The sequence below is a fragment of the Aplosporella prunicola genome (genome assembly GCF_010093885.1).
Source record: "Aplosporella prunicola CBS 121167 unplaced genomic scaffold K452scaffold_97, whole genome shotgun sequence".
Classification (NCBI taxonomy): domain Eukaryota; kingdom Fungi; phylum Ascomycota; class Dothideomycetes; order Botryosphaeriales; family Aplosporellaceae; genus Aplosporella; species Aplosporella prunicola.
The window spans coordinates 1-26,375 of record NW_022983625.1 but is presented as its reverse complement, the minus strand read 5'-3'; the positions used below and the strand labels follow the sequence as shown (position 1 = coordinate 26,375).

Here is a 26,375-nt window from a genome sequence, read left to right as displayed (position 1 = left end):
CCCCCTAGTTAGTTCTTTAGATAGAACCGTCCGTCATAGTCTCAGACTGCATATAGACGTTAAACGAATCAATCAATCAATCAATCAATCGTTCGAAGAGGCACTTACCCAGCCAGCCAGCCAGCTGACCAGCCAAAGGCGACAGTCGGACTTTGTGTCCCGCTCATCCACCCATCCATCACCCCACCAGACCTACCTTCCTCACCTCTACGCACTCTTCCCGCTCCCAAAAACCCGCATCAGCGCATCACCTTCATCAGGGCTCAAATACTCGTCCAAAAGCGCATGCGCCATATTCACAACTTCGTCCTCCCAGCCCCGCTCCAGCGCACCCTTCTCCTCCGCAAACGCCAGCCGCGTCAACCCGACCAAGTGTGCGTGGCCCGCGCCCGGCACCGCCGCCAGGAGCGAACGTCGGTCCGCGGCCTCCGGATACGTACATAGCACGGCGTGGGCAAGGCGGCACGCAATGTTAATGACGCGCGTGAGGGCGCTGTGCAGCGGCGTGTGCGGCGCGGTGGAGTAGAGGGTAGCGATGGTGGAGTTGAGCATGTGGAGGAGGTTACCTAGAAAGGCGGGGTGTTTCGCGAGAAGGACGACGCCGTGTTTGTGCGGGAGGAGAGATGTCAGGGCTTGCAAGGTCGAGAGGCGCAGGTCCGCGATTGTCGTTGCCGAGTACGGGGCGCTGCTAGTGCTGGTGCTGGAGTTGGAGGAGGGGGCGGTAGGCGGGTGCCGGAGGAGAGTGATCAACCGGTTGATGAGCTCGTTTTCTTGTTCACTTTGCTTTTTGGCGGCTTTTTCGGGGTCTGCGTGGGCGATGATGGCACCGAAGGTCGTGTCTGTGGGGCTCGTGCTGAGAAGCTGGAGCGTTGCCTGGATTACGGGGAGCGGCTGAGTTGTCCACAGCGTTATTAAACAAACGTGTTCGTTCATCTTTTGCCAGAAAAGCGCCTTCGCCTCGTACGAGCCGACGCAGCTGCGCGCGATTGTGAGTAGTAAGGAAATGCTTTCTAGCAAGTCAATGTTCTTGCGCAGCTCGCTCTGGGGGCCGGCGTCGAGGTTCAGGATGTCGAGGTCCTGGACATCGAGATTCTGGACATCGAGGTTCTTGAGCATCAACGAGTCTTTCACGGCTTCTCCCTCAGGAGGCAACACTGGGTCGGCAGTGCTCTGCACCACAGGGACCACTTCCTCTGCTAAGGATGCTGTCTTTTCGAGAGGCAAGAATGCCAGGACAAACTGCAGACTGTCGAGAAAGAAGCGCACCGGCGCAAAGTACCTTTCTCGCAAGCAATCTTGCCACAGCGACACAAGAACATGACAATAATGCATCGCAAACCCCTCGGCATCACCGCGATAGCGTGCCAAGTTGTCATAAACAGTCGATGACAGCAAACGGGTGGGCTCGGAAGGAAGTGCATATTTCGTCAACGCCTCGAAGGTTGTCTCTCTCTGTCCGAACGGCCGGTGCCTCATAAGCCTTTGAAGGAACTGTACCAGTGAGTGCACGTCTGAGGAGGAATTGACAAATGACGTTTACCTTGAACTTATCATCATCTTTTGCTACGTTTTCTAGGAACGCGCCGTAGGTATCCTCCGGCAGGTCTATGCTCATGGGATCATTGATCTGGACTGGCTCTGCCGGCTCGCTCAAGGGAAGAGTTCTGCTTGGACTAGCTTCTCCAGCCGTGCGTTTCCTCTTTGCTCCATGCTTTGGCGTTGACGGCTTCGATCTGTGCCGCGCCTTGCTGGGCGATACCATAACAACATCATCAGAAGCAAAACCATCGCCAAATTGGGCAGTCCGATTCTTTTTCGGGGTGGTGGCAGCCGTTCCTCGCACCGTTTTGCCAGCGTTGTCCTTCTGGACCCTACGAGATTGTTTCGGCCGGCCAGCTTCGCGTACAATGTCCTGTTCCATGAAGAGATTGTTCGTTCTAGACTGTTCTTCCTTGTGTTTGCAGGCAGCAAGCTCGGCCTTTTGCTTGGCAACGAGTTCGTTGCGTTCCTTGTTCAACATGAGAATTCTATGCTCAAACTGCTTCGTCAAACTGGTATGCTTGGATCGAAGGACGCCAACTGCGCCATTACTCTTTTCGTATGCGGTCGACAGTTCGCGAAAATCACTCTCAATCTGCGCAAAGTCAGTCGCGCGCCCCGGAGGGTGAGGGACAAACTACCTACCCGTTCGACGCGTGCCTGCAAATCTTCTACGCTCATGGTGTCCAGGGACCCGCGGAGCGGAAGAGCCCGTGGCGGCTGTGTAGTCTGAGTCTGAGTTTGTTGTGGGCCATTGTGAACAGCACTCGCAGACTGTTCGTCGAGACTGGTCACTTGGCCGCTGTGGTCGGGGTGCGGCGCAGTTTGAGTCTGAGTCTGTTGAAGGCCATTGTAAACAGCACTCGCAGGTTGTTCTTCGATCTTGATCACTTGGTCGCCATGATCGGAGGGCGGCGTTGAATGAGGCGAGACGGTGGGCTGCTGGGTGGCGGTAAAGGCCAGGGTCTCGATCTCGAGCAGTTGGTCTGCGGAGAGGTCGTCCAGTTCGTCATCGGTATACTCGTCTTCGGCCATGTGATGATGGGCGCGGGAGCAGCGGGAGCAACGGAAGCATGGGGCGCGGTGTGATTGATGATGGCAGAAGGTCGGCCTTACCTTCACATGTCCGACGCGCAGGTGCTGCACTTTTTCCAGGCTTGGCCCCATTGACGTAGATCGTCTCCGCAACAACAACAGGCTCCCTCTCTCTCTCGACTCTTCCCTCCTCTTCTTCTACTATCACATCACCTGCATTCTTCCTCCCTCACAGCGCCTGCGTCGCATCCTCTCACCTTCCACCCTCCCACCCATCTTGTCTACGGCTTTGCGCCGACCGCGCCCGCTCGTGCGAAATCGTTGAGAGCGCCGCCCGACTAGGCACCACGCCGACGACGCTCGCCGGAACAATTCTGCAAGAGCCCGGAACCCCCGCGACCCACGCGCGCGCAAACACTCCGCGACCATGACGAAGCCCAGAAGAGACGTCAAATTCCAGCACCGCGAGCACCGGGGCAGCGGCAGCAGCGGTAAGGGGCGGCGACAGAGCATGTCGGAAATCAGCGAGACGGCGTCAGACGCCGGAAGCCCCAACAAGGACGGCACCCTGTCGCAGCCAGAGGTGGGTGCATTGCGCCCTGTGTGCGCGCGACCACGCTGACTGACCGCCCAGCAGAAGCAAGCTCCGCCGCCGCAATCCGACTATGAGAAGAAGAAACAGACATTCATCACCCGCACCATATGGACTCTCATCATGATCGCCACCTTCTTTGGCTCCATGTTCGCCGGCCACATCTACATCATTATCATTGTCACTGCTGTCCAAGTCATCTCCTTCAAGGAAGTCATTGCCATTTCCAACGTCCCCAGTCGCGCCCGGAGCTTGCGCTTCACCAAAAGCCTGAACTGGTATTTCCTGGGCACCACCATGTATTTCCTCTATGGCGAGAGTGTCATTTACTACTTCAAGCACATCATTCTCGTCGACAAGGTCCTCTTGCCGTTTGCGACGCACCACCGCTTCATCAGCTTCATGCTCTACGTGACTGGTTTGTTTCACCCCTCTCACATGGCTCTCCGTTGCTAATACGCTGCAGGATTCGTCTTCTTTGTTGGTTCCCTCCAAAAAGGCCACTACAAATTCCAATTCACCCAATTTGCGTGGACGCACATGGCTCTTTACCTCATTGTGGTCCAGGCCCACTTTATCATGAACAACATCTTCGAGGGCATGATCTGGTTCTTCTTGCCTGTGTCTCTAGTCATCACCAACGATATCTTCGCTTACATCTGCGGTATCACCTTTGGCAGGACGCAACTGATCAAGATCTCGCCCAAGAAGACGGTTGAGGGTTTCGTCGGAGCCTGGATCTTCACCATTCTGTTCGGCGTTGGCTTGACCAACATCATGATGCGGTCCAAGTACTTCATTTGCCCTGTCAACGTGAGACACACAACCTCCCAGTGACGAATTAGTGCTGAACTTAGCGTAGGATCTCGGTGCAAACCTTTGGACTGGTCTCCAGTGCGACGTCAACCCCGTCTTCATTCCCCACACGTACCAACTCCCCATGGTCCCGCCTCACTGGACGCACATTCCCAGCACCATAACCATCGCGCCGATGCAGTTCCATATTCTCGTCTTTGCGACTTTCGCCTCGCTCATTGCACCATTCGGCGGCTTCTTCGCGTCCGGTCTCAAGCGCACCTTTAAGATCAAGGACTTTGGCGACTCCATTCCCGGCCACGGCGGCATGACGGACCGCATGGATTGCCAGTTTATCATGGGCTTCTTCTCCTTCATGTACTACTCGAGCTTCATTGCTGTGCACAAGGCCAGCGTCGGTGGTGTCATCGAGACGGCAATCAACGGGTTGACGCCCGCGCAGCAGATTGAGGTGGTCAAGGGGTTGAGCAAGCATCTTGTCAACCAAGGAGTTATTCCGCAGCAGGTGAGTGGGAACTATTTTGACGCATGAGAAAGACTTGGTATCCCCCGCTAACGTGGTGAAATAGGTGCTCGAATACCTGTCTGGTGAGCTGAAGAGACGGTAAGAAGATTTACAACTATCAGTAAACACCCGATCTTGTTCTTCTGTCGACATCCGGTCTCAGTGCCCACTCCCGGTCGAGAAAAGGGAGCAATCAAAGGCGCCGAGACCGCGCGACGCGGCTTCGCATCTTATCTGCATGTAATCTTATCTCTTCTTTGTTCAACACAACAACCCTTCTTCCTGCGGCAGGTGGCGACCGGCTGCTCATTTTACGAACGGGGCCCCGTTTTGCGGGCTATATGACGCTCCCCATTCCTTCGGCAGCAAGGAAATCATGACGGCGGAGTTCTGTTTCTGATTCGCATGGGCGGCTTTTTGGGACGGCTGCCGGAGCTGCATTTGATGGATGGTTAATAGGTGGGGTTGTAACAGTGGTGTTTGTGAGAGTGGTTGGTGTTGTGAGACTGTCTCTAGTGTGCGGGCGGTAGGTGGGAAGAAGTGGGTACCTAGGTGCGCTAGACCAATCGAATACTTATCCATCTTCATCAGCGTATGGTGTGTCATGGTGGTGTCTGTCCGGTGCGTAGGCACTGTCCGGTGTAATTAGCGCAGCTAAATTGACAGAATAGTGGCCTGCTGCGCATGCCTTGGCTATGGGCGCCTGGAGAGGTTTTGGTAGTACTAGCGGTAAAATACTCTTGGTGCTGACAGGGCTGGTGGCCTATATATCTACTAGTGAGGATTCAAAGCTCCGGGTGACAGATCTGGTAGATGTACTGTATGTGGTAGATCGATCGGCTCACTCCAGCTTCTGTGATTGGTTTCCCGGAACTGGACCCTTGTTTCCTGGATATCACGAGATTTGCTCTATATCTGCGTCACCTTGTGCTTCCATTGTCCGTCCAGCTACAATCATTGCGCTCTATAACTCCCATATGACTGCACCGCCACCCTTGGCGCAACCGTTAACTAGTGAGCTGAGGGATTAGGATCAGTCCACCTCGCAACCGCCTTCTTGTCAGATTATAGTTCTCCATCACAACTGGCACAAATAGCGCGCACCTATCCTAACAACATTAACCCATCTCCATCTACTATTCTTACCCACAACCAATATGCCCATGACAATACTGCTCGTCGTCGGGTACGGCGGATTCACCCACGCCGGTACGACCATCTCACACTCAGCAACAGCCCCCAAACCACAGATACTAAACAGCGCGCAGCGCCGATCCTGGAACTAGGGCGCATCCTCGCAGCACGCGGGCACCGGATCGAGTTCGCGACGCACCAAGGGCAAGAGCAATGGACGCAAGACGCAGACTACAGCTTTGTAGCGCGCACGCACACCATGGGCGCGTCGCTGCCGCCCGCAGCCTCCGACGCGCACTACCTGCGCATGCAGCAGTCGGACATGCGCGTCGACGCCGACGAGTGGCTGCGCCCCATGCACACGGTCGAGGGCTTCTGGGCGGCCGACTACGCGCACCTGACGCACGAGGTCATCCCCGCGTGCAGGCCCGACATCATCGTCGCTGATTTCTTCGTCGATGCCGCCAGGGACGTCCAGATCCAGTTGGGGATTCCGATTGCGGTTGTCTGGCCGCAGATGCCGTATGGCATGCTGAACGTCTCGTATATCCCTGGCATGCCGGGCTTCCAGCTCGATGCGCTGACGAGCGAGCACGCGTCGCTGTGGACGAGACTGCGCGCTGAGTTGCGGCCGCTTGGGGCCCTGCCTGCTATTTTTCGGTTCCTGAGGTTCACGAAGAAGATGCGCGATGGTGCGGGCGTGCATTATATGCTCCCCGTGCTCAATAAGCCAAACTATTTGATCCTTGTGAATTCCTTCTGGGGCTTGGAGACGCCGAAGGACCTCCCGCCACTGGTTGCTGCTGTTGGACCTATCCTCTCTGAAGAGTATCCTCCGTTGGAGAAGAGCTTCCTTGGCTTCTACAACACGCATAGCAGAGTCCTTTATGTGGCGTTTGGGACGCACATCCGCATTCTGCCGCCGGACCTTACCAAGTTCATTACGGCAATAACCACGACTCTGCGTGACGGACTGATTGACGGTGTGATCTGGGCCGCGAACGAGACTCAGATGGGCTTATTCAATCGCAGTGAAGGAGTAGTCGGCGAAGAACACACAGTAGGGGACCTTGTAGACAACAACCACCCGTCATGGCTCTTCACACCCTTTGCGCCTCAACGCGCCATCCTGGAGCACGAGAACACGGTGCTTTTCCTCAGTCATGGTGGCGGCTCGAGCGCTAATGAAGGTCTCTTCCACGGCACGCCCATGCTCACGCTCGGCTTCTACTTCGACCAGACGCAAAACGGCATGCGACTGACGGACGCGGACGTCGGTCTAGCTCTCGATAAACTGGGGTTCTCGACAGAAGAAGTCATTGACAAGATGCGCTGGATCCTTCGCGACGAGGGCGGCACGGTCGCGCAGAACGTGACGCGCATGCGACACATTGCGCGCGTCTCGGCGAGGAAGAAGCACCATGGTGCTGATCTTATCGAGGAAGTCATGTATGACCATCACTTTAGCCTTGAGGTGCCAGGTGCGGGCGCGTCGACGGCGGAGTTCAGTAAGCGGCGCAGGCCGATGCATCTCGAGACGGCGGATATGAGGATGTCGGCTTGGCGCGCAAGGAATTGGGACTTGACTTTGCTGGGATTGCTAGGCGGCGCTTCGGTTGTGGCTGTGGTTTATGGGATCAGGACGCAGTGGACGCTGCTAGCCCGAGAATTGCGGTCGTCGTTCGCGTTTGTCCAGGAGCTGCTGAGAAGGTGAAGGAGGGGTTTTGGGGGCAGATTGAAACCGAGCTCTCGATACCAATGGCACCAGTATTTTCTGATCAACAAGATACGGCGGCGATCTGTGGAGCAGGGGGGCGTGGGGGAGTGACCAACGGGCGCTAAGCAGAGTGCGGGGAAGCAGAGCGTTTGTGGGGAAAGGGCCCTCCTCTCCCCGGGCTCCCGCTTCGGCAGCTCCCCGCTCTCCGTGCCACACTTCATTTTCTCTTGCTGATTCCCCAAAATCCCAACACCCCAATTCGCAAATCAACTACTGGTCCACTTCATTGACTGTCAATATGAGTGCGATTGTAATTGCAGAGGCCAGCGACAGACCGGACAAGATCCAGGTGCTCTTTGCCCTCCATCAGGGCATGGACACGTTGGACTTTACGGGTCCGCTTGAGACCCTGAGCTGGGCCCGACACAACACCGGTGGTAACATCGAACGTGACTGTAAGCAACACCTATTTCGATGCCATTGCACCCCGACCCGGAAACATAGCCGGCTCTTTTACTTCCAGAGAGTTTAGTCATCTCCATCACCAAGCGCTGACAACTGGGCAGCTACAACCAGGGCCTTCAACTGCGTCCTTGCGGCCGAAAACGAGCAGGCCGTCACCGCGCAAGGCGTGACCATCAAAGCGAACATGGACTTTGAAGAAGCGCACTACAACCTCTCAGACTTCGACGTGATGATTGTGCCGGGCGGCGGGACGGAGCCCATCCTTAAAGCCAACAACGAGCCCATGAAGCTCATCAAAGCCTTCGCGGAGCTGCAGAAGAAAGACCCCAGCAAGGAGCGCACGCTGCTGAGCGTGTGCACGGGGTCGCTGTTCCTGGCGCAGGCCGGCGTCCTGCAGGGCATGTCAGCGACGACGCACCCGTTCTACTACACGCAGCTGGAGATTCTGTGCCAGGAGGCAGCGCGCAAGGGCGATCTGCAAGGCACCAATGTCATGGAGGAGCGCTACGTCGTGAACAACGCGCGGTTTGCGCTGGGCGAGAACGAGGACGAAAACCCCTTCATCCTCAAGAAGCGGCCGGATGGTCGCCGCAAGTCGATTGCTCGTAAGGGCAGCGATGCCTGGAAGGACGGCCGTCGTCGCGAGTCTGTCATTAGGCGCGCATCGATGAAGCTTGGTGGCTTGCGCCTTATTACTGCTGGTGGTGTCTCGGCGGGCATCGATGCGAGCCTGTATTTGGTGAGTGCGATGGTGTCTCATGATTCGGCTCTCGAGGTCGCCAAAACTATACAGTATGATTGGCAGAAGGGCGTTACGGTCGAGGGCATTGACGTTTAAGCGGACGAAGATGAAGATGACAATGACAATGATGATGACAGAAAATGGCTGCTGCACAGGTGGGCTCCATTGAGCCGCGTGCCTCGGAAAGAGCAGAGAGCGCGGTCTGGCATTTTTTCCTTTCTTACCTAGCTTGGACGTACGTTCGGTCGCTATCGTTTGCTTACGAGTCACGAAATGAATATGAAACGGGGTTTCTCACAAGGCAATTTCCTGCTCCGGGTAGCGATACAGTCAGTCAGGCGAAGAGCCGCAGTCAAACAGGGCACAAAAAAAAGTAGCACCAACAGCGTGGGCCCCCCTGGGCAGTACCTAGCAAGGCAGGCCAGAGCCCCTGACTCCTGACCATCCAGCACTTGGACAAGTACAGACTCCTCCCCCGCATTCTCGCTTCTTCCCGGCGCCAGCAGCTCGATCCTTGCGGCGCGTCCGCCACAGAACCACTGGCGGTTTGCCGATCCGAGAGGGGCCTTCGGGAAGGGCTCCTGGGCAGCAGCCGCGCGAACGTCGGCCGGCTCGCTCGCTTACTCCTTAGGGGCGCGCCCGAGTCGCGCCGATCCGGCACCGCGCGCGCGAGCTGTTTCTCGAATCTAGGTAGGTAGGTATGACGTACATGCACATGCACACACAAGAGCTGCGATGAGCGGGATGGAAGCGTGCTGTACCTAGGTGGGTACAGTTAGGTGCCTGCTCCAGGGATAGATAGGGCTGTGGGAGTCTAGACAGCCGGGGGGAGATGAACGGGCGCGCTCGGTGGGGCTGCCATGTATCCATACACGGCTAGACAGACCGGTGTCGAGGAGGAGCGTCCCGGTGAGGAAGGGGAGGAAGTCCGCCCCCCCTGAGGAGGAGCAACCGTGGCCATTGTTGGCCGTGTCATCAGCGCGCGACCAGGCAGGTGGGCGTTTTTTTTTTGTGGGCGCGGAGCCAGACTGGGCTGAAATGGCGCAGGGCCGCGCTGCGCGCCGCTCTGCCTTTGCTGGGACGTGGGACGCTCCTTATATAGGTGGCGCTTCTCTCCCATGCGCCGCTCCGTCTGGCCTTGTCTGTTTATTCTGTCTGTCTGTCTGTCTGTCTGTCTGCGTCTTGTCTTGATTTTTTGGTTTGCACGCACTACTGCTACAGTATCTACCTGCGCTCGTCGCCTGCTCGTCGGCCCGCCGTTCGCCGTTTACGTCCCGCTGCGCTACGAGAGCGTGCTACGACCTACCGCAACGCCGCTTGCTTTCTACCGTACCCACCTAGCTACAAGCTTCGAGCCGGACCTACATAGGCAGAGACAGACTCGCCCGCCGCCGTCGCAACTACTACCACCGTCGCCCCCGCCGCCAGGCCCACCACCGCCCCCGCCAGCGACTCCCTCCCGCGCCCACCTACCTCCACGCACACAAAACCTCCGTCGCAAGCCATGTCGCCCTCGAAGCGGCTCGAAGACAAAGTCGCCGTGATAACGGGCGCGTCGTCGGGGCTGGGCCGCGCCATCGCGCTGGCGTTCCACCGCGAGGGCGCGCAGGTCATAGTCGCGGACTTGCAGGAGTCGGTCGATGGCAAGGTCAGCACCGCCAAGGCTATCAGTTTGAACGGGGGGCGCGCGCGCTTCGTCCGCACGGACGCGACGTCGCATTTTGATATGGAGAATCTGATTCGCCGGACTGTGTCGGAGTTTGGGAGGGTTGATATGTAGGTTTTTTTCTTTTCTTTTTTTTCCCCTTCTAACTTGTCCTGGTTCTGTGGTGTGTGGGGAAGGGAAGGAGATATGGGGAGCAAAGCTGGTTGAGCTGTTGCTAAGTGTGGCACGACAGATATATCAACAACGCGGGCGTGCCGGGCGACCTGTTGCATCCGCGGCCCATCTGGCAGGCCGACGTCGAGACGTGGGACGAGACGTTTGCGGTTAATGCGCGCGGCGTCATGCTGGGGTGCAAGTACGCGGCGGCGCAGATGATAAAACAGGACCCGCATCCGAGCGGCGACCGGGGCTGGATTATAAACATAGCGGACGCGTACGGCCTCCACGGGAAGCAGTCGACTGGTGAGTTGCTGTCGTTGTTGTCATTGGGGGACTATACTATATGCGGGGACAGTGCTGGGGCGCGGGCCCACGTGTGTAAGACAGAGGCTGATGGTTCGTGTGCGCGTAGCGATTTATTCCGCGTCCAAGCACGCTGTCGTGTGAGTGTTCCGGCGTGACCTGACTGTGGCGGGTGCTTGTAGAGCTGACATCGAGTGTTTGTGCAGTGGCCTCACGAAAAGCGTTGCTTTGGACTGCGCGCCGTTTAGAGTCCACTGTAACGCTATATGTCCCGGGTGTAAGTTTGTCGAAACGAGCAAAGGCCGAAGGAGCATGATCTGATCATCACGCAGACCTCAGGACACCTATGACCGAAACAATTTTCACAGACGATAGAAATTACCCTTTCCGCGGGCTCGGCCTCCCCGACGACGTAGCTAAGGTAGCCGTATTTTTGGCTAGCGAGGACAACACGTGGATGACGGGCTCTGCCGTCGAGGTCGATGGCGGATACAATGCTTTGTAAAGAAAAAAATAAAATAAAACAATGGTGAAGGATTCATGGGTCATAAGGAAATCTAATTTTTATAGAGACAAAGAGTCAGTCGGCTACTCATATACATACCTACTACATACACAGCACGTACGTCGTACACATCAGTCGTGAAGCCTGTGCCCGCACAGACTTTAATATACAACAGGCCCAAGCATCCATCACTCAATCCTTCTTATGGGGCTTGGTGCCATCTTCGGGATACTCCGTAGCCCGCTCTATTTCCTCCTTTTCCTCTTTCAACTCCTCCTTTGCTTTGATCGAATTCTCGACCTGCTCCACCGCACGCTCAATCTCAACCTCCATTTCCGGAAGCTGGAACCGTTCGGCCAGGAGTTTCCCGTTCCACCGCTGCAGCATCATCACGTCCTCCGTCTCGTTGTTCGTTTGCTTGTGAACGATCTGCGCGACCTCCTCGGCCTGCTCTCTGCTGGGAGCCTGTGCGTTTCGCGAATGTTGCCGCGTTGGGTGAATGAGCCCCGCCGCATAAGCCTCGTCCAGCGCACGCGAGGGACTGTGTTTGATGAGACTGTTGTTCATGATAAATTCGAGGTGTTTCGAGCCCGACAGCGCCTTCCAATGCGAATACGCTCTAAAGACGAGATAGAAGAAAGGGATGTTCGGTATTCTGTACTATAATTAGCCTTTTGCGTGCGCCCTGACCGCCGTGTGGGCACATACATGGGGATGAGGGCGAACGGGGCGGAAATAGGCATTCCGACGATGCTCCACCATAGCCGCTTCTTGTGCAGAGACTGCCGCTCAGTAGCCAGCTGCTGCAGAATGCCTCCCACGCGCTCTTCTTTTAAGAATAGGCCCGGGAAGACAATCTCGATCTTTTCCTTGCCCTCGAGCTCAGCCTCCTTGCGGGCCTTTGTAAGGGGTGGTATCGTCTTCAGGCCCCATTCTTGGAAAGGGATGCGGCGCAGAATCTGGTTGCCCTGGACGGTGACGGTGCGCTTCCAGCCTCCCTTCCACAGCGGCTGGTCGTGGGGCGTCTTCTCCCAGTTGGACCAGAGTTGGCTGGTCTTGTCGATGGCCTTGTCGAGGTAGGAGCTCTGGCCGCCGGGGTGGGTGGTCTTGCGCTCGCAATAGATGAGGGTGCGCCGCGTGGAGATTGGCAGCAGGAAGAGGCGCATGGTAGCAGCGGGGGAGATGTCGGGGTTGTGCAGGTGGCGGACGCGACTTTTCCGGTGTCTCGCTTCGCCAAAAACGTCATTGCCTGGGCAATCTCCCGGTTGGCTCGCGCGTATGATCTGCGACAAGCAACTTCGATCCGCCGGCGGTGCGCCTCAGGCCCCGACTTTCTCACTTCTTCCCAGCCCCCCCGAGGGCCATCATTACCTTTCCCTCTGCCGGCCGGAGCCTCTCTCTCACGCCTCTCGCTCGCGACCCCGCCCTACCCTCGCTCCCACTGTCGTGGATGTCGCACCGCAGTACCGGCACGTCCGCCATGACCGTTGGTCACGACGAACCCCCCCGGACTATACCACGTAAATAATCCCGTGCGCAATTTGCAGCAACGCTAAGCCTGACATTTTTCGCGGCAGCCTGGGTGCGCAGCGTCGAGGATTCCGACGACCTTGACCCCTCCAGCCAGGCCTTGTTACCCCGTACTCCGTGCAGCGTCCGCCCGGCTTCACACAACTCCTTCCCTTCCCCGCGGCCCAATGCCGCGCCCGGCCGCCGCTTCGACTATGCTCGCGAACGCCTCCCTCCGCTGCCCAGCTCGCCGCTCAGCGATAATGCCTCTCGCTGGCGCAACTTTGCCGTTGCGTCACAGTACCACCCGCCCTCGACCGGCCACTCGGAGATCGTCTCGCGCGAATGGATGATGAACAACATGGGCGACCTCGACGCGCCGTGGGAGCCTGCCGAGCCTGACCAATCCGAACTGGAAAAGCAAATCTCCAAGAAGAAGCGGGGGTGGCTCTCGAAACTCCATGTAAGATGTCCTGTGGCGCGCCCTTCACATGTGCTACGTGCGATTGAGCATATCGATTCTAAATCCCACGTAGAAAACCGTCATGCGCAGCCCCTATGTTCCTCTCATTATCCGTATGAACGTCCTCGTCTTTTCCGCCGCCGCATTAGGACTTGCCGGCCGTATTTTCCACCTCACCCACCGCAACTACTGCAGCGCCGGCTCTTCGACGTACTTGGCCATTATTGTCGATGCAATTGCTATCGTTTATCTGTGCTATGTCACATATGACGAATATGCAGCTCAGCCGTTGGGCTTACGAGATCCTACGGAAAAATTGAGGCTCATTTTCCTTGACTTGGCCTTCATAGTTTTCGACTCTGCCAACTTGAGTATAGTAGGTCATTCCTGTGGTTTTGCTCGTGATATTTGGGAACGGACTGATCTAACAGATGTTTTTTGTGAATCAGGCATTCCAATCGTTAACTGACTCAAATTGGGCATGCGTCAACACTCAAAGTGCCGACCTTACGCAACAAGAACGGACCTGTTATGACCCTGCTGTCTGCGGTAAGCAGAAGGCGCTGACGGCCGTGATCCTCGTTTCGCTCGTCACCTGGTTATTCACCTTTGCTGTGTCCACATTAAGAATCGTGGAAAAGGTGACCAGGTAGCACCCTCTTCTTCATCCTGTGTTCTTTACGTCTTTGTAATCGTTATTATTATACCCCCAGAATACCATCTTCTTCTTTTCTTCCGTCAAGGGTATAACATTTTTCTGCGTGTCGGCTGTTTTCAGGCTCCGACGGCAGGGCGGCTATATCGGTTCACTTTTGCCGAGCGACAGCGCGTGGCGCCGCGACTACCTAACCTATTTCTGGCTTGCCACGTCCGCATTACGACATTCTGCAACTCTTCCAAGGAACCACAGCGAGACGCGTTTCCGGTTGTCTGCATCTTGGTTGGCCGTCCTGTCAGCAGGTCTATCTATCCGGACCAAGAATCTCTTTATGCTCAAGCCTGCAGCGGGTTGAGCCTCCCCGACACTGGTTCTAGAAAGCTGCAACATCAAGTTTTACGCCTTTTCGATCCTCCGACTACGCATCATCTTAGCGCCTGATCAGGCTAGTCGGAAACGAATGTCAGCTGTTGATTCTTCTCGCCTCTGGAAACGATGGCGAGTTTGTCAGGCTGGCGTTGTTGCTACGAGGCAAGAATGTAAAAGCGGAGTATCCGTCGGGCGTCTCTAAAACTTTCTACCGTTGACCACTAAAAAGAAAATACGTACCTCTTAATATCGGACTTCCTTAGAAGTTCCGATTCATCTCAACGAAGTAACGCGGCACGACTATTCCAATTAGAGCTCAGACTGCACCGTCAGCAAGATTGACTTGGAGTACGCATGCATACGTCTGTGTAATACGGAAGATGCGCCGGTTTACATTATGGACTGGCCACGACGTCGGGATTACCTACTGTTTCCTTGTGCCGTCTTCTAGAGCAGTTGAAGAGCAGAGCATGATCTCGTGGAGAGACCTGTATAAGCATTCATTGTTGCAGGTCTTCGGGTCAAGTATCCAGCTGGATTCATAATCAATTTTCTTTTTCTCTCTCTCTTTGTTTCGAAAATCGTCTTTCTCGTTTTCGTCTCCGGTTCCGTTCGACTTGCTAGCAATGCATAGCGGTGTTTCTATTGTTCTATTTCTCTTTTTCTCTCGTCTATCTCGCTTTTCCAGTTCGCCGTTTCTCTCGTCTTTCTTTTATTGAAGATTTGAAATTTCATGCTTGTTTGCTTGCTTGTTTGATTGCTTGCATGGCGCGGCGCGGCGGGTGGGATATTTGTTTGGCTTTGGGTAAGGTTGGTTGACCTACAGGGCGGGGATTACACCGGATGGGGCGGGATCTGTGCGTCTTTTTGCCGTATTCGTATGCGCGTGTTTGGGCTTGGGCGCGACCAGTGACTTTGCTCGTTTTTTGAAACGAGACGAGATGAGACGGGTGTCGCGACTGTGGCTGTGGTGGGTAGTGGGTGGAGTGGGAGTTGAAGCTAAGATGGGTCTTGTTTTAGATGTGTGAGCGCATACGAAGTAAACGAAGACTGAAAGTAGCTAGGTACGTAGGTAGGTATTTAGCTATCTAAATACCTATGTAATAGATAGAGATGTATGCCTCCTTTGTCTACTGTTCGTTCCTTTGTTGGCTTGAAGAATTGTAGGTTGCTTGTACACGGTGTGCCGCGGTTCGCACCTGGGAGTGTCGACTACATCTCACTCCCGAGTGCACGAAGCTTACTGTGCTTACGGTGCTTACGGTACGTACGTACATCTTCTTCCAACATGCGAGTGGTGCTTTGTGGTATAGCAGCTGGCCACAATGGTACTACCCGGAGCCTACTGCTTCGGTAGTCCCTACACTACACTCCACCATTCTAAAACCTAAACTGAAGTCTTAGTTGATTTGTCATGTACATACGCATCGTACCTGCTAGTAGCCATATAAAAGGCTTGCATGAAGAGAACTTCCGTCGTGAATGGACAGGAACAGAACGTGTGTTTCCTTCCCAAGAGCTGGACTTGGCTCATTGGGTCTCGCGTCATGATGGTCAAGAATCTGTGGGTGAAGAAGGGTTTGGTCAACGGCACCTTGGCCATCGGCACTGGTAAATCGTTTTTTAGGTCTGCTGTTTGGCTGTTGATGGTAGTTGCCATTGACGCTGTTCGTCTGCAATAGTTGTTGGAGTTGTTTGTCACCATCGGGAGATCGTGGTTGTATGTGATATCTTCTTGCAGCCCGGCTTGAGTACCAACGCAGTGGATACTAAAAGCGTGGGATTAGGCATTTGCTAGTCTGGCGGTCGTTGCGCATGGGAGCGATTGCCCTATGGATGGCTTAAGCAACGATTTGGAGAACGATCAGTGTACTTTGTTCTTTCCCATGTCCTTTATACCCCGCTTCTTGGGCTGAATCGCGTGGCATCTTAAATCCAAAGTGAGCCGCTGCTACTCCTGCTATGGTGGTTTGGTTTTGGGAAGTAACGGTTGTTTTTTGCGAATGTAAAAAATAGGGAAGAGAATGAAGCGGATACAGAGGGTAACGCCTGTACGTGTGTACGTAAGTGAGATGGAGCTGACTGTCCCCCGTTATCTCTGCGGCTGAAGTTACATACCTCAGTTGATGGTAGGGATTCACCAAATTTGATCTTCCATCCAGCAGTGAGCCGGACTTGTACTTAGGAGTGCTAGATATTACTCCGAAAAGCTCTCCAAAGCTCAACGATGGCGACAGTAATGATGATGAACCTTTCCGGCGCGGACGACGACTTTTCCTCTTGTAGTCAAGTCACTCCATCCTGGTCTACCTCTTACCCCATAACAGTTATTCACTATCAGATATTAGTACTGTTTATAACTGAATCCTTACAGGTCTTTAATCCAAGCTTCCAAACAATGGCCAGCAAATAGTACCGCAATCGAAAAGAGTCGGAGACAACCGGGTCGCGGCCATATTAGAGGAGCCACAACTCACAAGAGCCGCGGACGCACAACCATTGCGCCATTTCCCGCCACTACCACCAACAAGACCCGCTGTCACTCGTCATCAACAAAATACCTGATAAAGTATAGCATCTTTCATCCTCCATCACTCCGAGGGCACAGTCGCAGGCGCAGGTGTAGGCGCAGGCTTGACTGGCTGCTTCGACACGGGAAGCCGGAGCCTAAACACGACGTCGTCTTGCTGTAATGTTCCATCCACATCGTTTGATGAGTCGGATGCAACGAGCTTGTCACAATTGTAGTCATTTCAGGGAGTACCGGCGTGTTAATCGGAGTCCTCGGATCATCGCCAGCGTAATCGGCATGATATGATCATACCAGAAGTACTGAGAAAATGCGACGCCAACGAATTTACTGGTCTATTCTTTAACAGTGTATTAAAAAATGAGTTTCTTAGGCGTAGGTCGATATATCACAGTTTACAAGAGTACGGTAGATGTGCCGGTCAAGAGCAGCATATAATAATTATATCGCCCATCCCGACTCTCCTTCTAAATCATCACTCCTGCCTTATCCCTAACGATTTCTTGACTAAACTATTAAACAACCAGACACTGAACTACCGTATATAAACCCGCTCAGATGGAATCTCACGAATTGGTTGATCAGTTACTCACTTGCTTGGTCACTCATTCCCCTACTTAGAAGAATTAGCAGATCAAAGGAATTAAGAAAGTAAACATCTAAGTATACATATGAACAAAAATCCTCTTTATAATTCACCCGCTCAGCCCCCATCCAACAGCCTCGCAATCCAGCCCTACCTCCAAACAGTCTATATAAGACACGCCTTACCCAGGCACTAGAGCCCAAAAAAACATGTTCGGCGACCGAACACCTCTCCATCTAGTAACCACTAGCGAGTTTACTTAGCGGATAGAGGGCGCGTACCTACCTATACTATAAACCTAAACAACCACCAACCACTAAACATTTCCACACACATCGTACCCTGACACCACCAACAAGAACTATAGGTACCCACCACCAACACCACCCGCAGCTCCTCCCCACCAACAAAGAGTCCTAACGATAAACACCATCCCATCCCCTACATGCCCGGGTCTAGAAAACCAAGCAAAGCAAGCGTTATCTCAGTTCAGTAACGAGTAGAACCTTCGGGAGGGGGGATACTGGACCATACTGTTCTTGATGAAAGCCCCCTTAGTTGCTTAACGTTAAGCACTTGTCAAGGGAATGTATCGATGAGAAGGGTGCTGCTATATATGTGTCTCGTATACGCCTGCCTCCTTGTCTATCTACTTCCTTGTTTATCGACACGATCACCTTAGCAAGCAAGCAAACAAGCAATCAAGGAAAACAAGCATAGAGGGTTAGAGCTACCACGTATACAGCACAGCCCACGCAATCAAGCACCAGACCGCACCGTCAGGCCGTATAGATCACGTATGATTCGTCTACCAGCATATACACCCCCTTCCACACCCCATTCACACCTAACCTACTCACACCCACATCCACACACGAATCACCCAATCCAATACAGCCCAGTCTATCTATCAGCCCAACATCATCAACATCAACATCATCAAGCCATCATCATTGACCCACACAACCAACAATTGGTCCCAGAACGAGGAGGAAAGACGAGCCAAAACCACGCATGCATGCCCAAAGAATCAACCGAGAAATGAAGAAGCAAAAAAAGAAGCTTAGCCATAGCCATAGCCATAGCGTTATCAAGAAGAAATGCCTGAACCCCCCTACACCCCACACCCCACCCCATCCATTCATTCATCCTAGACACACCCACGCTCGCGCCCGCGCCCGCGCCCATGCGAACCAACCAACACCACCTTCGCTCCCTCCTTCCCTCCCTCTATCCACCTCAACCATCCATCATCATCATCGTCATCAATCAATCAATCACTCAATCAGACAACCCTCATGCAATGCACCTCCCACCAACCCACTCACGCACTCACTCCTTCCCATCTTCACAAATCCAATCCAATCACGTCGTACTCGCGCCCCCAAACAAACTCCGGCGAATCCTCTCCCCCAACCCAGGTCTCTCCCGATTACTAAACTCGTCCCCACCACTACTGCTACCAAAGCCCATACCACCAGCAACCCAACCCCTCAGACTCGAGCGCCTGCGCTGTCTCGGCTGTGGCTGGTGCAAGTCCCGCGACCGCACAATATGGCGGAGCAAGATAAAGTCCTCGTCGGCGCCGTAGTTGGGCTGGTGCAGGTTCTGGTAATGAGCATACTGGGCAGGGCCCACAAACGCAATCTGTGCGCCTCCGTCGCCGCGGTGTGCCGGCTCCAGGTTCTGGATCGCCAGGATCAGCGCTCTAGCCAGCGGGCTCAGATCGGGGCGCATCTCGGGCGTCGGTGCCGTCGCTGCCTGCCATCCACCGGGAATGTTCGGCATGTTGCCAGTCTGGAAGTCGTTGTTGCCGGAGCCACTACCAAATCCACCACTGTCGAAGCCGCCGTCGTTGCCGCTAGGGCCCGCGCCGGGAGATGGGCTTCCGAATCCACCAGCTCCAGACCCTGAACCGCCGAATGGACGGGGCGAGCCATTGTTGCCGGGACCACCGTTGCCCTGGCCCTCTTCCTTCTTCTCAATACCCTTTCTGCAGTGCGGACAGGTATCGTGCTCCTTGAGCCAGGCCTCGATGCAGGCTCCGTGGAACCAGTGCGAACAGGGGAGTTCCGTCACCGTCTCGCCAATGGGGACCTCGTCCATGCAAATGCTGCATTCGCCCTTGAGTTGGTCCTCGGGCCAGTCCTCGGGTGCGTCGGCGCCCACCATCTTGCGGGTGACCACCTTCCTGGGGAGCGCTGCGATAGCTTCGGCCGATGCAGGACCAGGGGCGTTGCCCGTGGCATTCTGGTCCATCAGTTGTGAAATGACCCGGTCAAGGGCTTCCTGTGTGTAGACAGCATCTCCATGCGCAGCCAGCTGAGGGTTCAGGATGGAGGCGAAGAGAGTGGCAAGAGGATTTCCGCGAGGCATTCCACCACCGCCTCCACCACCAGGACTGAAAGGATCGTCGTATCTCGGGCCCTCGCCATGTGTAAATCCAGGAGGTCCAAAGGCACCGCCGCCCAGAATGCCCGCGATTACGCTAGACAAAACCGTTAGAACCATGAATGACTTGCGCATCGCACATAAAAAGCAAAGTGAAAGCTGCGCAAGGCTGCCCCGCTAGTCCAAAAACTTACTGATGCAGATCATCCGTCGGCGGGACATGGGGACCGGGGCTGTTCGCATCACGCGGGAACAACCTGGCGGTTGACGTGTACGTGTATCTCGGGCCGGCACCATGCCTCGTCTCCTCGCGCGCAGCACCCGGCTCAGTGTGCCCCTCCTGGTGTTGGTCTTCATGCTGCTCGCCGTGCGGAGGGCTGCGCGGTGCCGTGGCGCCGGTGATGCCCTGCATCATGGACGTGAAGTTGCGGAGTAGCGGGTTCAGCGGGTTCGCCGGAGGCTGGCCGCCTGGGTTGTTTCCAGGCCCGCCAAAGGTCGTGGACCATGTGCCTGTGATCGCGTAGCTGTTGGGGCCGTTGCGCTGGAGGTGGAAGCCAGCGGGCATGTTGGGGACAGATTCATCAGGGTCGGGCGCGGTCCACGGGTTTGCGGTGAGGTCCTCTAGCTCGTCGTCGTGGTTGTTGAGGTGGTCGTCGCGGGGATCGTGCTCGGCTTCAATCTAGAGGCGCACAGCGTCAGCTACTGGGATTCTCCCGCAGGCGGGGCCAAGGAGCGCGACTCACAATCTCGATGAACTCAGAGCGACAGTCCGGGCAGGCCAAGCCATGCTCGTCGCGATACCACTCGTTTTCGCACTCATGGCAAAAGACCATTTCACGCTGGTGGTCGGCCATTGTGGGGTGGAGGGTGGCGATGCTTGTCGGCTCAGTACAAAGCGCCCCGCAGAGGGAAGTATGGTCGAGCAAGAGAGGAAGGACCACGTCGACGTCTGGCTCGGAGTGGCGAAGCGAACAAATGGGGCGCGGCAGTGGAGTGAGGTCGCGAGGCTCTAGTAGCAGGAGGTTCGATAGGTGGTGTGTGGGACAGTCGGGCTATATCATGCGCCGGGGTCGGGTGGTGCAGGCTGGGGCGGGGTGCGACAAGGAGGTGCAGCAGAAGAGGAACAGGAACAGGTGGGTAGGTCGCGTGGATCTTGGAAGGTGTTTGCTGGGGAGTGACAGCAAAGGCCAAAGCCAAAAGGCGACAAACGCAATCGGTGACGTTGCCAAGCCGGGCGAGTCAGGGTCTCCGCGGTCAGCGGCAGCAGGAGTTTGTTCTTTCTTAGGTTCGACCCTCTCAACTAGCTGACACACGCTGCCTTGCCTTCTCCCGCCTTCCACAACCTTCCACTCTGATAAAACCACCACCTTATCGTACAACCGCCAACGCCAAACGAGACACGCCCAAGGATTAAATTAAAAATAAACAACAGCCCCCCATCATGGCATTCGTGTGACCTATCTCCGCCTCGCGCTCCTGATGAGCATGCTGCCCACAAAGCCCGCCGCCACGGCGATGCCGCCCACAATGGCCACGCCCATCAAGCCCTCCTTGGCCACGCGGTCGTCAATCAGGCGCTTGAGGTCGCTGGCCTGCTGGTTGGCCGGCTCGAGGTCGAGCAGCAGCTCGTTGTAGCGGCGCGCCTCGGCGTAGTTGCCCAGCTTGTAGTTGCCGATGGCGAGGTAGTAGAGGCACTCACGGCGGCGCTCGGGGCTGTTGCGGAAGATTTCCGACAGCAGGCGCACGCCTTCCTGCTGCTCCGGGCGCTGGTTCGACTTGATGAGGCCCTGCGAGCAATTGGGCGTTAGCGGGGGGGGCGACGACGGCGACGTTGACAGGAGGGGCGCGCGCGCGCGCACATAAACCCACCCAGGCGTAGTTGAACTTGGTCTGTAGGCCGACAAACTCGCCCTCCTTCTCGTACTGGCTGCGGAGGACCTGGAGCTCCTCGGGCTTCAGTGGACTGCGGACAGCGGTTAGGTTAGCGGGCCGGTTGGTCGCCGTGTCTGGTGGCGGGAGCTCACCTCTCCGCGTCGGCGGCATCTGGTGAGGGTCAGGCGAGTTAGGCCAAGGGCCGACTAGAGGAGAGCCGGGCAGGGAGAGGACTTTGCTTACATGGAAGCGACGGCATATCGTCGACGGCTGGGGAGGAAAAAAAGAGGTAAGGCCGGGGGAGGGGTCGTGAGTTCGTGAGTCGTGAATCTGGCGGGATAGGTTCTGTCGCCTGCAGGCCGGTTACCGGTCGGGAGAGAGAGAGAGACGTGCCCTCCGCGCTGACGTACCGAGTCCGACCGACACTCTAATGCAGCACGTGGCACCGTCGCCCTGCCAACCACGACTTTGTGTGTCCATGTAGATACTATACTGCTTGCTCCCCGCATCCTAAACACACCCACCACCAACCAACCCATACTATATCCATACCACCGCAACCATGCTTCTCGACGAAGACCCCGCCACCGTATGTCCCTCTCCCAACCGACACACACAAACCCCCCACTAACTCACCCCAGCTAATCCACCAATGCGCCACCAACTTCAACATCGCGCCCGACCGCTCCGCCCTCTCCCGAATCAGCACGTCGCAGACGCACCTCTCGGCCTTCCGGTCGCACCACCTCGGCGACCAAAAAGCGACGCTGCAAAAGCTGTCGCGGCAGCTGAGTTCGCTGCAATCGCAGCACAGCCTGACCACGTCGGCGCACAACCCGGCCGCCCACGCCGCCGAGATCCTGCGCCTCGACACGCAAAAGTTCCGCGTCGCCAAGCACGTCTCGGACCTCGAGATCGAGGAGGAGCGCCTCGAGGCCGAGCTCGAAATGCTGCGCGCGCAGGCCGAGGAGCTGGACGCGCAGGGCGTCGAGGGCGGCGAGCGCGTCGGCATGAGCGAGGAGGATGCTGTTGTGTATGTCTTCCTTCCTTTCCCTCTCTTCACCCAAAGCAAATCGCCAACGCTGACACACTGCGCGCCGCACAGCCTCAAGCTCAAGGTCTACCGCTCCCTCGGCATCGACATCGACGCCGACCCCGTCTCGGGCGCCTACAACAAGGCCGTCATCCGCAACGCCGCAAAGGGCGACGTCCACGTCGTCAACATCGACCCCAAGTTCTCGCGCTTCTTCTACGCAAAGTACTTCTGGGACACGCTGTGAGCGAGCGAGCGAGCGAGCGAAAAAGAGAGAGAAGGGCTTTGGAGTGGCGTGTGGGACTATGGTGCTGACGGCGTTGTGACAACGGCTTCCTGATACCCCGACAATGACGTGGGGCGTGCTGGTGGGCAGGCGTGTGGGGTTTTCTGTTTTCTCGATTGGATAGGTATATGTGCACCTAGGCGTTTTCCGGCGCGATAAGGCGTGCCTGTTGCTTACTTTATTTACGCGCTCGAAACGTTCTATTTTCCACCCGTGGTTGAAAACGCTTCTCAGATAATTGCCCGCGTCGCTGCGACCCGGAGAACTGTTATTTAGTGACTGTAACAGCGGAGCTTCATTCATATGTATGTACCTCTGCAGCAATCCCCACACCGGTAAGGTAGGTACCTACCAACGAATAAACAACCAAAATGCATTACCTACGAAGCGTGCCATCCTAAGACCTTTTCCCATATACGAACGTATGTATACTTATGTAACTAACAGCAAGTCAACACGACCTACTCCCCCCTCGCAGCCTTCAACTCCTCCAACCTCCCCCTCAGCTCCTCCCACCCCTCCGTCCCCTCCCAACACTCCCTTCCCCTACCCATAACGCCCTTGACCGCGCTCCTAGCCTTAAAGCGCCAATCCTTGGCCACCAGCGCCCCAGCACTCAAGCCCTCCGTCCGTTCCATCGGACCCAAACTCTCATACGCGTCCGCCAGCTCCCCCGTCGCCTCCACCACCTCCGCCCAGCGCGCCGCGTCCGTCGCGCTGGCGCCCTCCCACCCCGGCCGCCCCAGCGCCGCCCGCCACGCCTTCTCGTGCGCCTCGAGCGCCGCCGCCGGCTTCCGCCGCCACAGCGCCAGCCGCGCCACCGTCTGCCACAGGCGCCGACTCGCCGTGATGAGCGGGACCACGGCCTCGTCCACCAGCCGCACCACCATGCGCGGCAGGCCCGGCTGCGCGGCGTCGTACGCCTCGCTCGTCGCGACCACGTGCCGCACCAGCAGGTCCAGGACCAGCGCGTCGATGGCCGTCTCGCCCTCGGCGTCGCGCCGCAGCTCGATGACGCGGCGCAGCGCGACGCAGACGTCCGAGTAGGCGGGTGGCGCCAGCGACGCCGCCACCGTCAGGAAGTTGTCCCAGATGCGCGCGCTGTCGAACTTGAGGTTCGCGGCGCGCTTGAGCGCCTTCAGCGCGTCCTTCTTGTGCTGCTGGGGGTCGGGGCGGCGCTCCTGCGCCACGGCGACACCGACGTCTTCTTCCTCGTCCGGCAGCGTGGCGGCGGCCGAGGGCGTTGTCGTCGTCGCGGCGACGTCGGGTTCCAGGCGCAGCAGCGCCGCCGCCAGGTTGCTCCAGGCCTCGGCGTCCGTGTCGTCGAGCTGGACGGCGCGCGAAAAGGCCTCGACGGCGCGCTCGAACTGCGCCAGCTCGATCAGCGCGCACCCCAGCGCGAACCACGTGGCCTGGTTGAGCTGGTTGACCTTGAGCGCCTTGGTGTACGCGCTGGCGGCCTTGGTCAGCTCGTTGCGCGAGTGCCAGTACCGCGCCAGCGAGCGCTGCGCGCGCGCGTACCGGCTCCCGGAAACCTCCCACGCCGTCTCCCACATGGCCGGGTCCTTGTCCACGTCGCCCAGGATGCAGTAAAGGCGCGGGGCGTCAGCGGGGACGGGGTCGCGCGCGGCGCCGGCCCACGTCTCCTCGTCGACGGGCGCGTCGTCGTTGCCGTTGGTAGCGTGGAACAGCTGCCGCCGCACCACCTTGCGCGCCTTGTCCTCGCGCTCCGTCGCCGCCCAGCACAGCGCCGCCTCGGCCCACATCTGCAGGCGCTCGTAGATCTCGAGCGCGGACCGGAGCCCGCCGATGCTGACCCACCGCGCCGCGAGTTCCGACTCGAGCTCCCAGCGCGAGGGCGTCGCCAGCTGGAAGACGTAGCGCAGGCGCTCGTTGACGGGCGCGGCCTCGCCCTCCTTGGCCTTTGGCAGGAACGTCGTGGTGGAGCCCTCTCCGCCCGGCCCCGTGGGCACTGAGCCCTCGGCGCTCGTGTCTGCAATGATCTGGTCGACGAGAGCCTGCAGCTGCAGCAGGCCGCGCTCCATGGTGCGCGAGCGGTAGCCCTCGATGCGACTCCGCACCAGCAGAGCCTGCGTGTAGACCTGCCAGTTGGAGCTGCCGCCCTCGAGCACGCGGGTGGCGTACGGGAGCGTCTCTTCTCTCGTCAGGCCGTGCGCAGGCGAAGTGTTGGTGATGGACGACGCCAGAGAAAGGAGGATGATGGAGTCGAGCGGGTTGAGCATTGGCTGGTCTGACGGGTCGAGCGAGGCAAGGCTTTCAGGTAGCGCGTTCTCATTGACGACGTCCGTCGTCGACTTGGGCTTTTCCGAGAAGGAAATAGACTCGAGCAGGGTGTCGTCGTTCAAATCCAGGTTCTTCGGCTGAACAGCCGCTTCCTCTGTAGACTCGGTAGCGGGCTGCTTCTCCTTGCCCTCGGCCTCAGTGCCAGCACTGCGAGCCAGGACCAGCAGCTGACTGGTCTCCTTCTGCTGCCACTTGGTGCGCTTCCCCATAAGGCCCGTCAGCGCAAACGCAAAGCCGCGTTCCTTGGCAGCCTGGTCCAGGTCCTCTCTAGCCTTCTTGTCAAAGGCATGGTGCGTATAGATGGTAGCGCGCTCGAGCAAGAAGGGGATGCGGAACTCAGCGGGCGTGTCATCGGCCAGCACGTCGAGGGCGACGGCCTCGACCTCGCCAAAGATGGCAGCCTGCAGGGACGGGGCAATCTCCGAGAGCAGGCGCTGGTGCAGGAAGTCGACGCGCAGCTTGGCCCAGGTGGCGGCCTTGATGCCGGCGACGGCCGGGCTGGTCATGACGGCGTCGGCGAGGCAGAACAGCTCCACGTTGGGCGTGAGCTGGTACGCGGCCTCGCCGTCGACGCCGAGCGAGAGGACCAGCTTCTGCCTTGCTGCGGCGAGCTTGGCCGCGTCGGAAACGACTTGCTCGGGCAGCAGGGCCTTGGCCGAGACAAAGGGCAGCGGCGGGCCAGTGACGTTGGACTGCAGGAAAGCATAGAGAGAAGCGAGACCGACGAGGAAAAAAAGATGGTGGCGGAAGGCGGCGTTGTCTGCGTCTTGCAGCAGGGCGCCGATGCGGCGGAAGATGTAGTCACTCCACAGAGGGTAGTTGTCTTGGGCGATGTCGCTGGTAAGATGGTCGTCCTGGTGGCCCAGCAGCACCTGCACAAGCTCGTGCTTGAAGACGGCCTCGAAGTTGCCCTGCTCCAGATCGTTCAACGGCTCGCTGAGCTCGGCCGCGAGCTCGGCGGGCAGGCTGCCGCGGTAGTAATTCAGAAACGCGTCAGCCATTGTTTACTTTTTTTTTGTTTTTGCGCTGCGCAGTTGGGAGAGGCTTGTGAGCCCGAAATGTTGCTGCTAAATCAAAATTTCTGCCGGGCTTTTGCCGCGCGGCTTGCCCCTCATCCTTGCCCCGCGTTGATGCCTGAGGCTTATACTCGAGTAGTGAATTGCATTCTTGAGAGAACTACCTATCAAATGGAAAAA

General features: G+C 57.1%; 11 protein-coding genes across 11 annotated transcripts; 6 read left to right on the top strand and 5 right to left on the bottom strand.

The window, feature by feature from the left end:
* Window positions 1-2,613, bottom strand: K452DRAFT_293130 (uncharacterized protein). Its single transcript, XM_033541506.1, has 4 exons — window positions 2,185-2,613; window positions 1,541-2,134; window positions 109-1,491; window positions 1-46 (listed from the first exon to the last, which is right to left on the bottom strand). The coding sequence occupies exons 1-3, from the start codon at window positions 2,572-2,574 to the stop codon at window positions 208-210; spliced, it is 2,268 nt and encodes a 755-aa protein (XP_033391287.1). The 5' UTR covers window positions 2,575-2,613; the 3' UTR covers window positions 1-46; window positions 109-207.
* A 114-nt stretch (window positions 2,614-2,727) lies between these two features.
* K452DRAFT_293129 (uncharacterized protein) lies at window positions 2,728-5,026 on the top strand. The gene is made up of 5 exons (XM_033541505.1): window positions 2,728-3,157; window positions 3,212-3,584; window positions 3,633-3,979; window positions 4,029-4,487; window positions 4,552-5,026. The coding sequence occupies exons 1-5, from the start codon at window positions 3,002-3,004 to the stop codon at window positions 4,588-4,590; spliced, it is 1,374 nt and encodes a 457-aa protein (XP_033391286.1). The 5' UTR covers window positions 2,728-3,001; the 3' UTR covers window positions 4,591-5,026.
* A 624-nt stretch (window positions 5,027-5,650) lies between these two features.
* On the top strand, window positions 5,651-7,335 carry K452DRAFT_239165 (glycosyltransferase family 1 protein; the record flags this gene model as incomplete). The annotated part of the gene is made up of 2 exons (XM_033537705.1): window positions 5,651-5,696; window positions 5,756-7,335. 2 exons carry the CDS (start codon window positions 5,651-5,653, stop codon window positions 7,333-7,335), a joined length of 1,626 nt encoding a protein of 541 aa, XP_033391285.1.
* Window positions 7,336-7,636: 301 nt separating this feature from the next.
* On the top strand, window positions 7,637-8,641 carry K452DRAFT_239144 (uncharacterized protein; the record flags this gene model as incomplete). The annotated part of the gene is made up of 2 exons (XM_033537703.1): window positions 7,637-7,793; window positions 7,905-8,641. 2 exons carry the CDS (start codon window positions 7,637-7,639, stop codon window positions 8,639-8,641), a joined length of 894 nt encoding a protein of 297 aa, XP_033391284.1.
* Window positions 8,642-10,049: 1,408 nt separating this feature from the next.
* Window positions 10,050-11,178, top strand: K452DRAFT_330156 (uncharacterized protein; the record flags this gene model as incomplete). The annotated part of the gene is made up of 5 exons (XM_033545101.1): window positions 10,050-10,321; window positions 10,444-10,673; window positions 10,783-10,813; window positions 10,880-10,950; window positions 11,006-11,178. 5 exons carry the CDS (start codon window positions 10,050-10,052, stop codon window positions 11,176-11,178), a joined length of 777 nt encoding a protein of 258 aa, XP_033391283.1.
* A 192-nt stretch (window positions 11,179-11,370) lies between these two features.
* Window positions 11,371-12,344, bottom strand: K452DRAFT_239162 (uncharacterized protein; the record flags this gene model as incomplete). Its single annotated transcript, XM_033537704.1, has 2 exons — window positions 11,371-11,833; window positions 11,887-12,344. The coding sequence occupies 2 exons, from the start codon at window positions 12,342-12,344 to the stop codon at window positions 11,371-11,373; spliced, it is 921 nt and encodes a 306-aa protein (XP_033391282.1).
* Window positions 12,345-12,757: 413 nt separating this feature from the next.
* K452DRAFT_193356 (uncharacterized protein) lies at window positions 12,758-13,779 on the top strand (the record flags this gene model as incomplete). The annotated part of the gene is made up of 3 exons (XM_033535882.1): window positions 12,758-13,150; window positions 13,224-13,526; window positions 13,600-13,779. Coding segments are annotated over 3 exons (876 nt in total), but the record flags the coding sequence as incomplete, so codon positions are not given.
* Window positions 13,780-18,569: 4,790 nt separating this feature from the next.
* On the bottom strand, window positions 18,570-20,879 carry K452DRAFT_172908 (uncharacterized protein). The gene is made up of 3 exons (XM_033535819.1): window positions 20,428-20,879; window positions 19,879-20,363; window positions 18,570-19,781 (listed from the first exon to the last, which is right to left on the bottom strand). Exons 1-3 carry the CDS (start codon window positions 20,536-20,538, stop codon window positions 18,659-18,661), a joined length of 1,719 nt encoding a protein of 572 aa, XP_033391280.1. The 5' UTR covers window positions 20,539-20,879; the 3' UTR covers window positions 18,570-18,658.
* Window positions 20,880-21,047: 168 nt separating this feature from the next.
* Window positions 21,048-21,832, bottom strand: K452DRAFT_293121 (uncharacterized protein). Its single transcript, XM_033541504.1, has 4 exons — window positions 21,800-21,832; window positions 21,709-21,727; window positions 21,554-21,647; window positions 21,048-21,471 (listed from the first exon to the last, which is right to left on the bottom strand). The coding sequence occupies exons 1-4, from the start codon at window positions 21,813-21,815 to the stop codon at window positions 21,142-21,144; spliced, it is 459 nt and encodes a 152-aa protein (XP_033391279.1). The 5' UTR covers window positions 21,816-21,832; the 3' UTR covers window positions 21,048-21,141.
* A 286-nt stretch (window positions 21,833-22,118) lies between these two features.
* On the top strand, window positions 22,119-22,836 carry K452DRAFT_330153 (uncharacterized protein; the record flags this gene model as incomplete). Its single annotated transcript, XM_033545100.1, has 3 exons — window positions 22,119-22,145; window positions 22,198-22,589; window positions 22,662-22,836. 3 exons carry the CDS (start codon window positions 22,119-22,121, stop codon window positions 22,834-22,836), a joined length of 594 nt encoding a protein of 197 aa, XP_033391278.1.
* Window positions 22,837-23,336: 500 nt separating this feature from the next.
* Window positions 23,337-26,375, bottom strand: K452DRAFT_281351 (uncharacterized protein; the record flags this gene model as incomplete). The annotated part of the gene is made up of 2 exons (XM_033539492.1): window positions 24,078-26,375; window positions 23,337-24,023 (listed from the first exon to the last, which is right to left on the bottom strand). The coding sequence occupies exons 1-2, from the start codon at window positions 26,178-26,180 to the stop codon at window positions 23,337-23,339; spliced, it is 2,790 nt and encodes a 929-aa protein (XP_033391277.1). The 5' UTR covers window positions 26,181-26,375.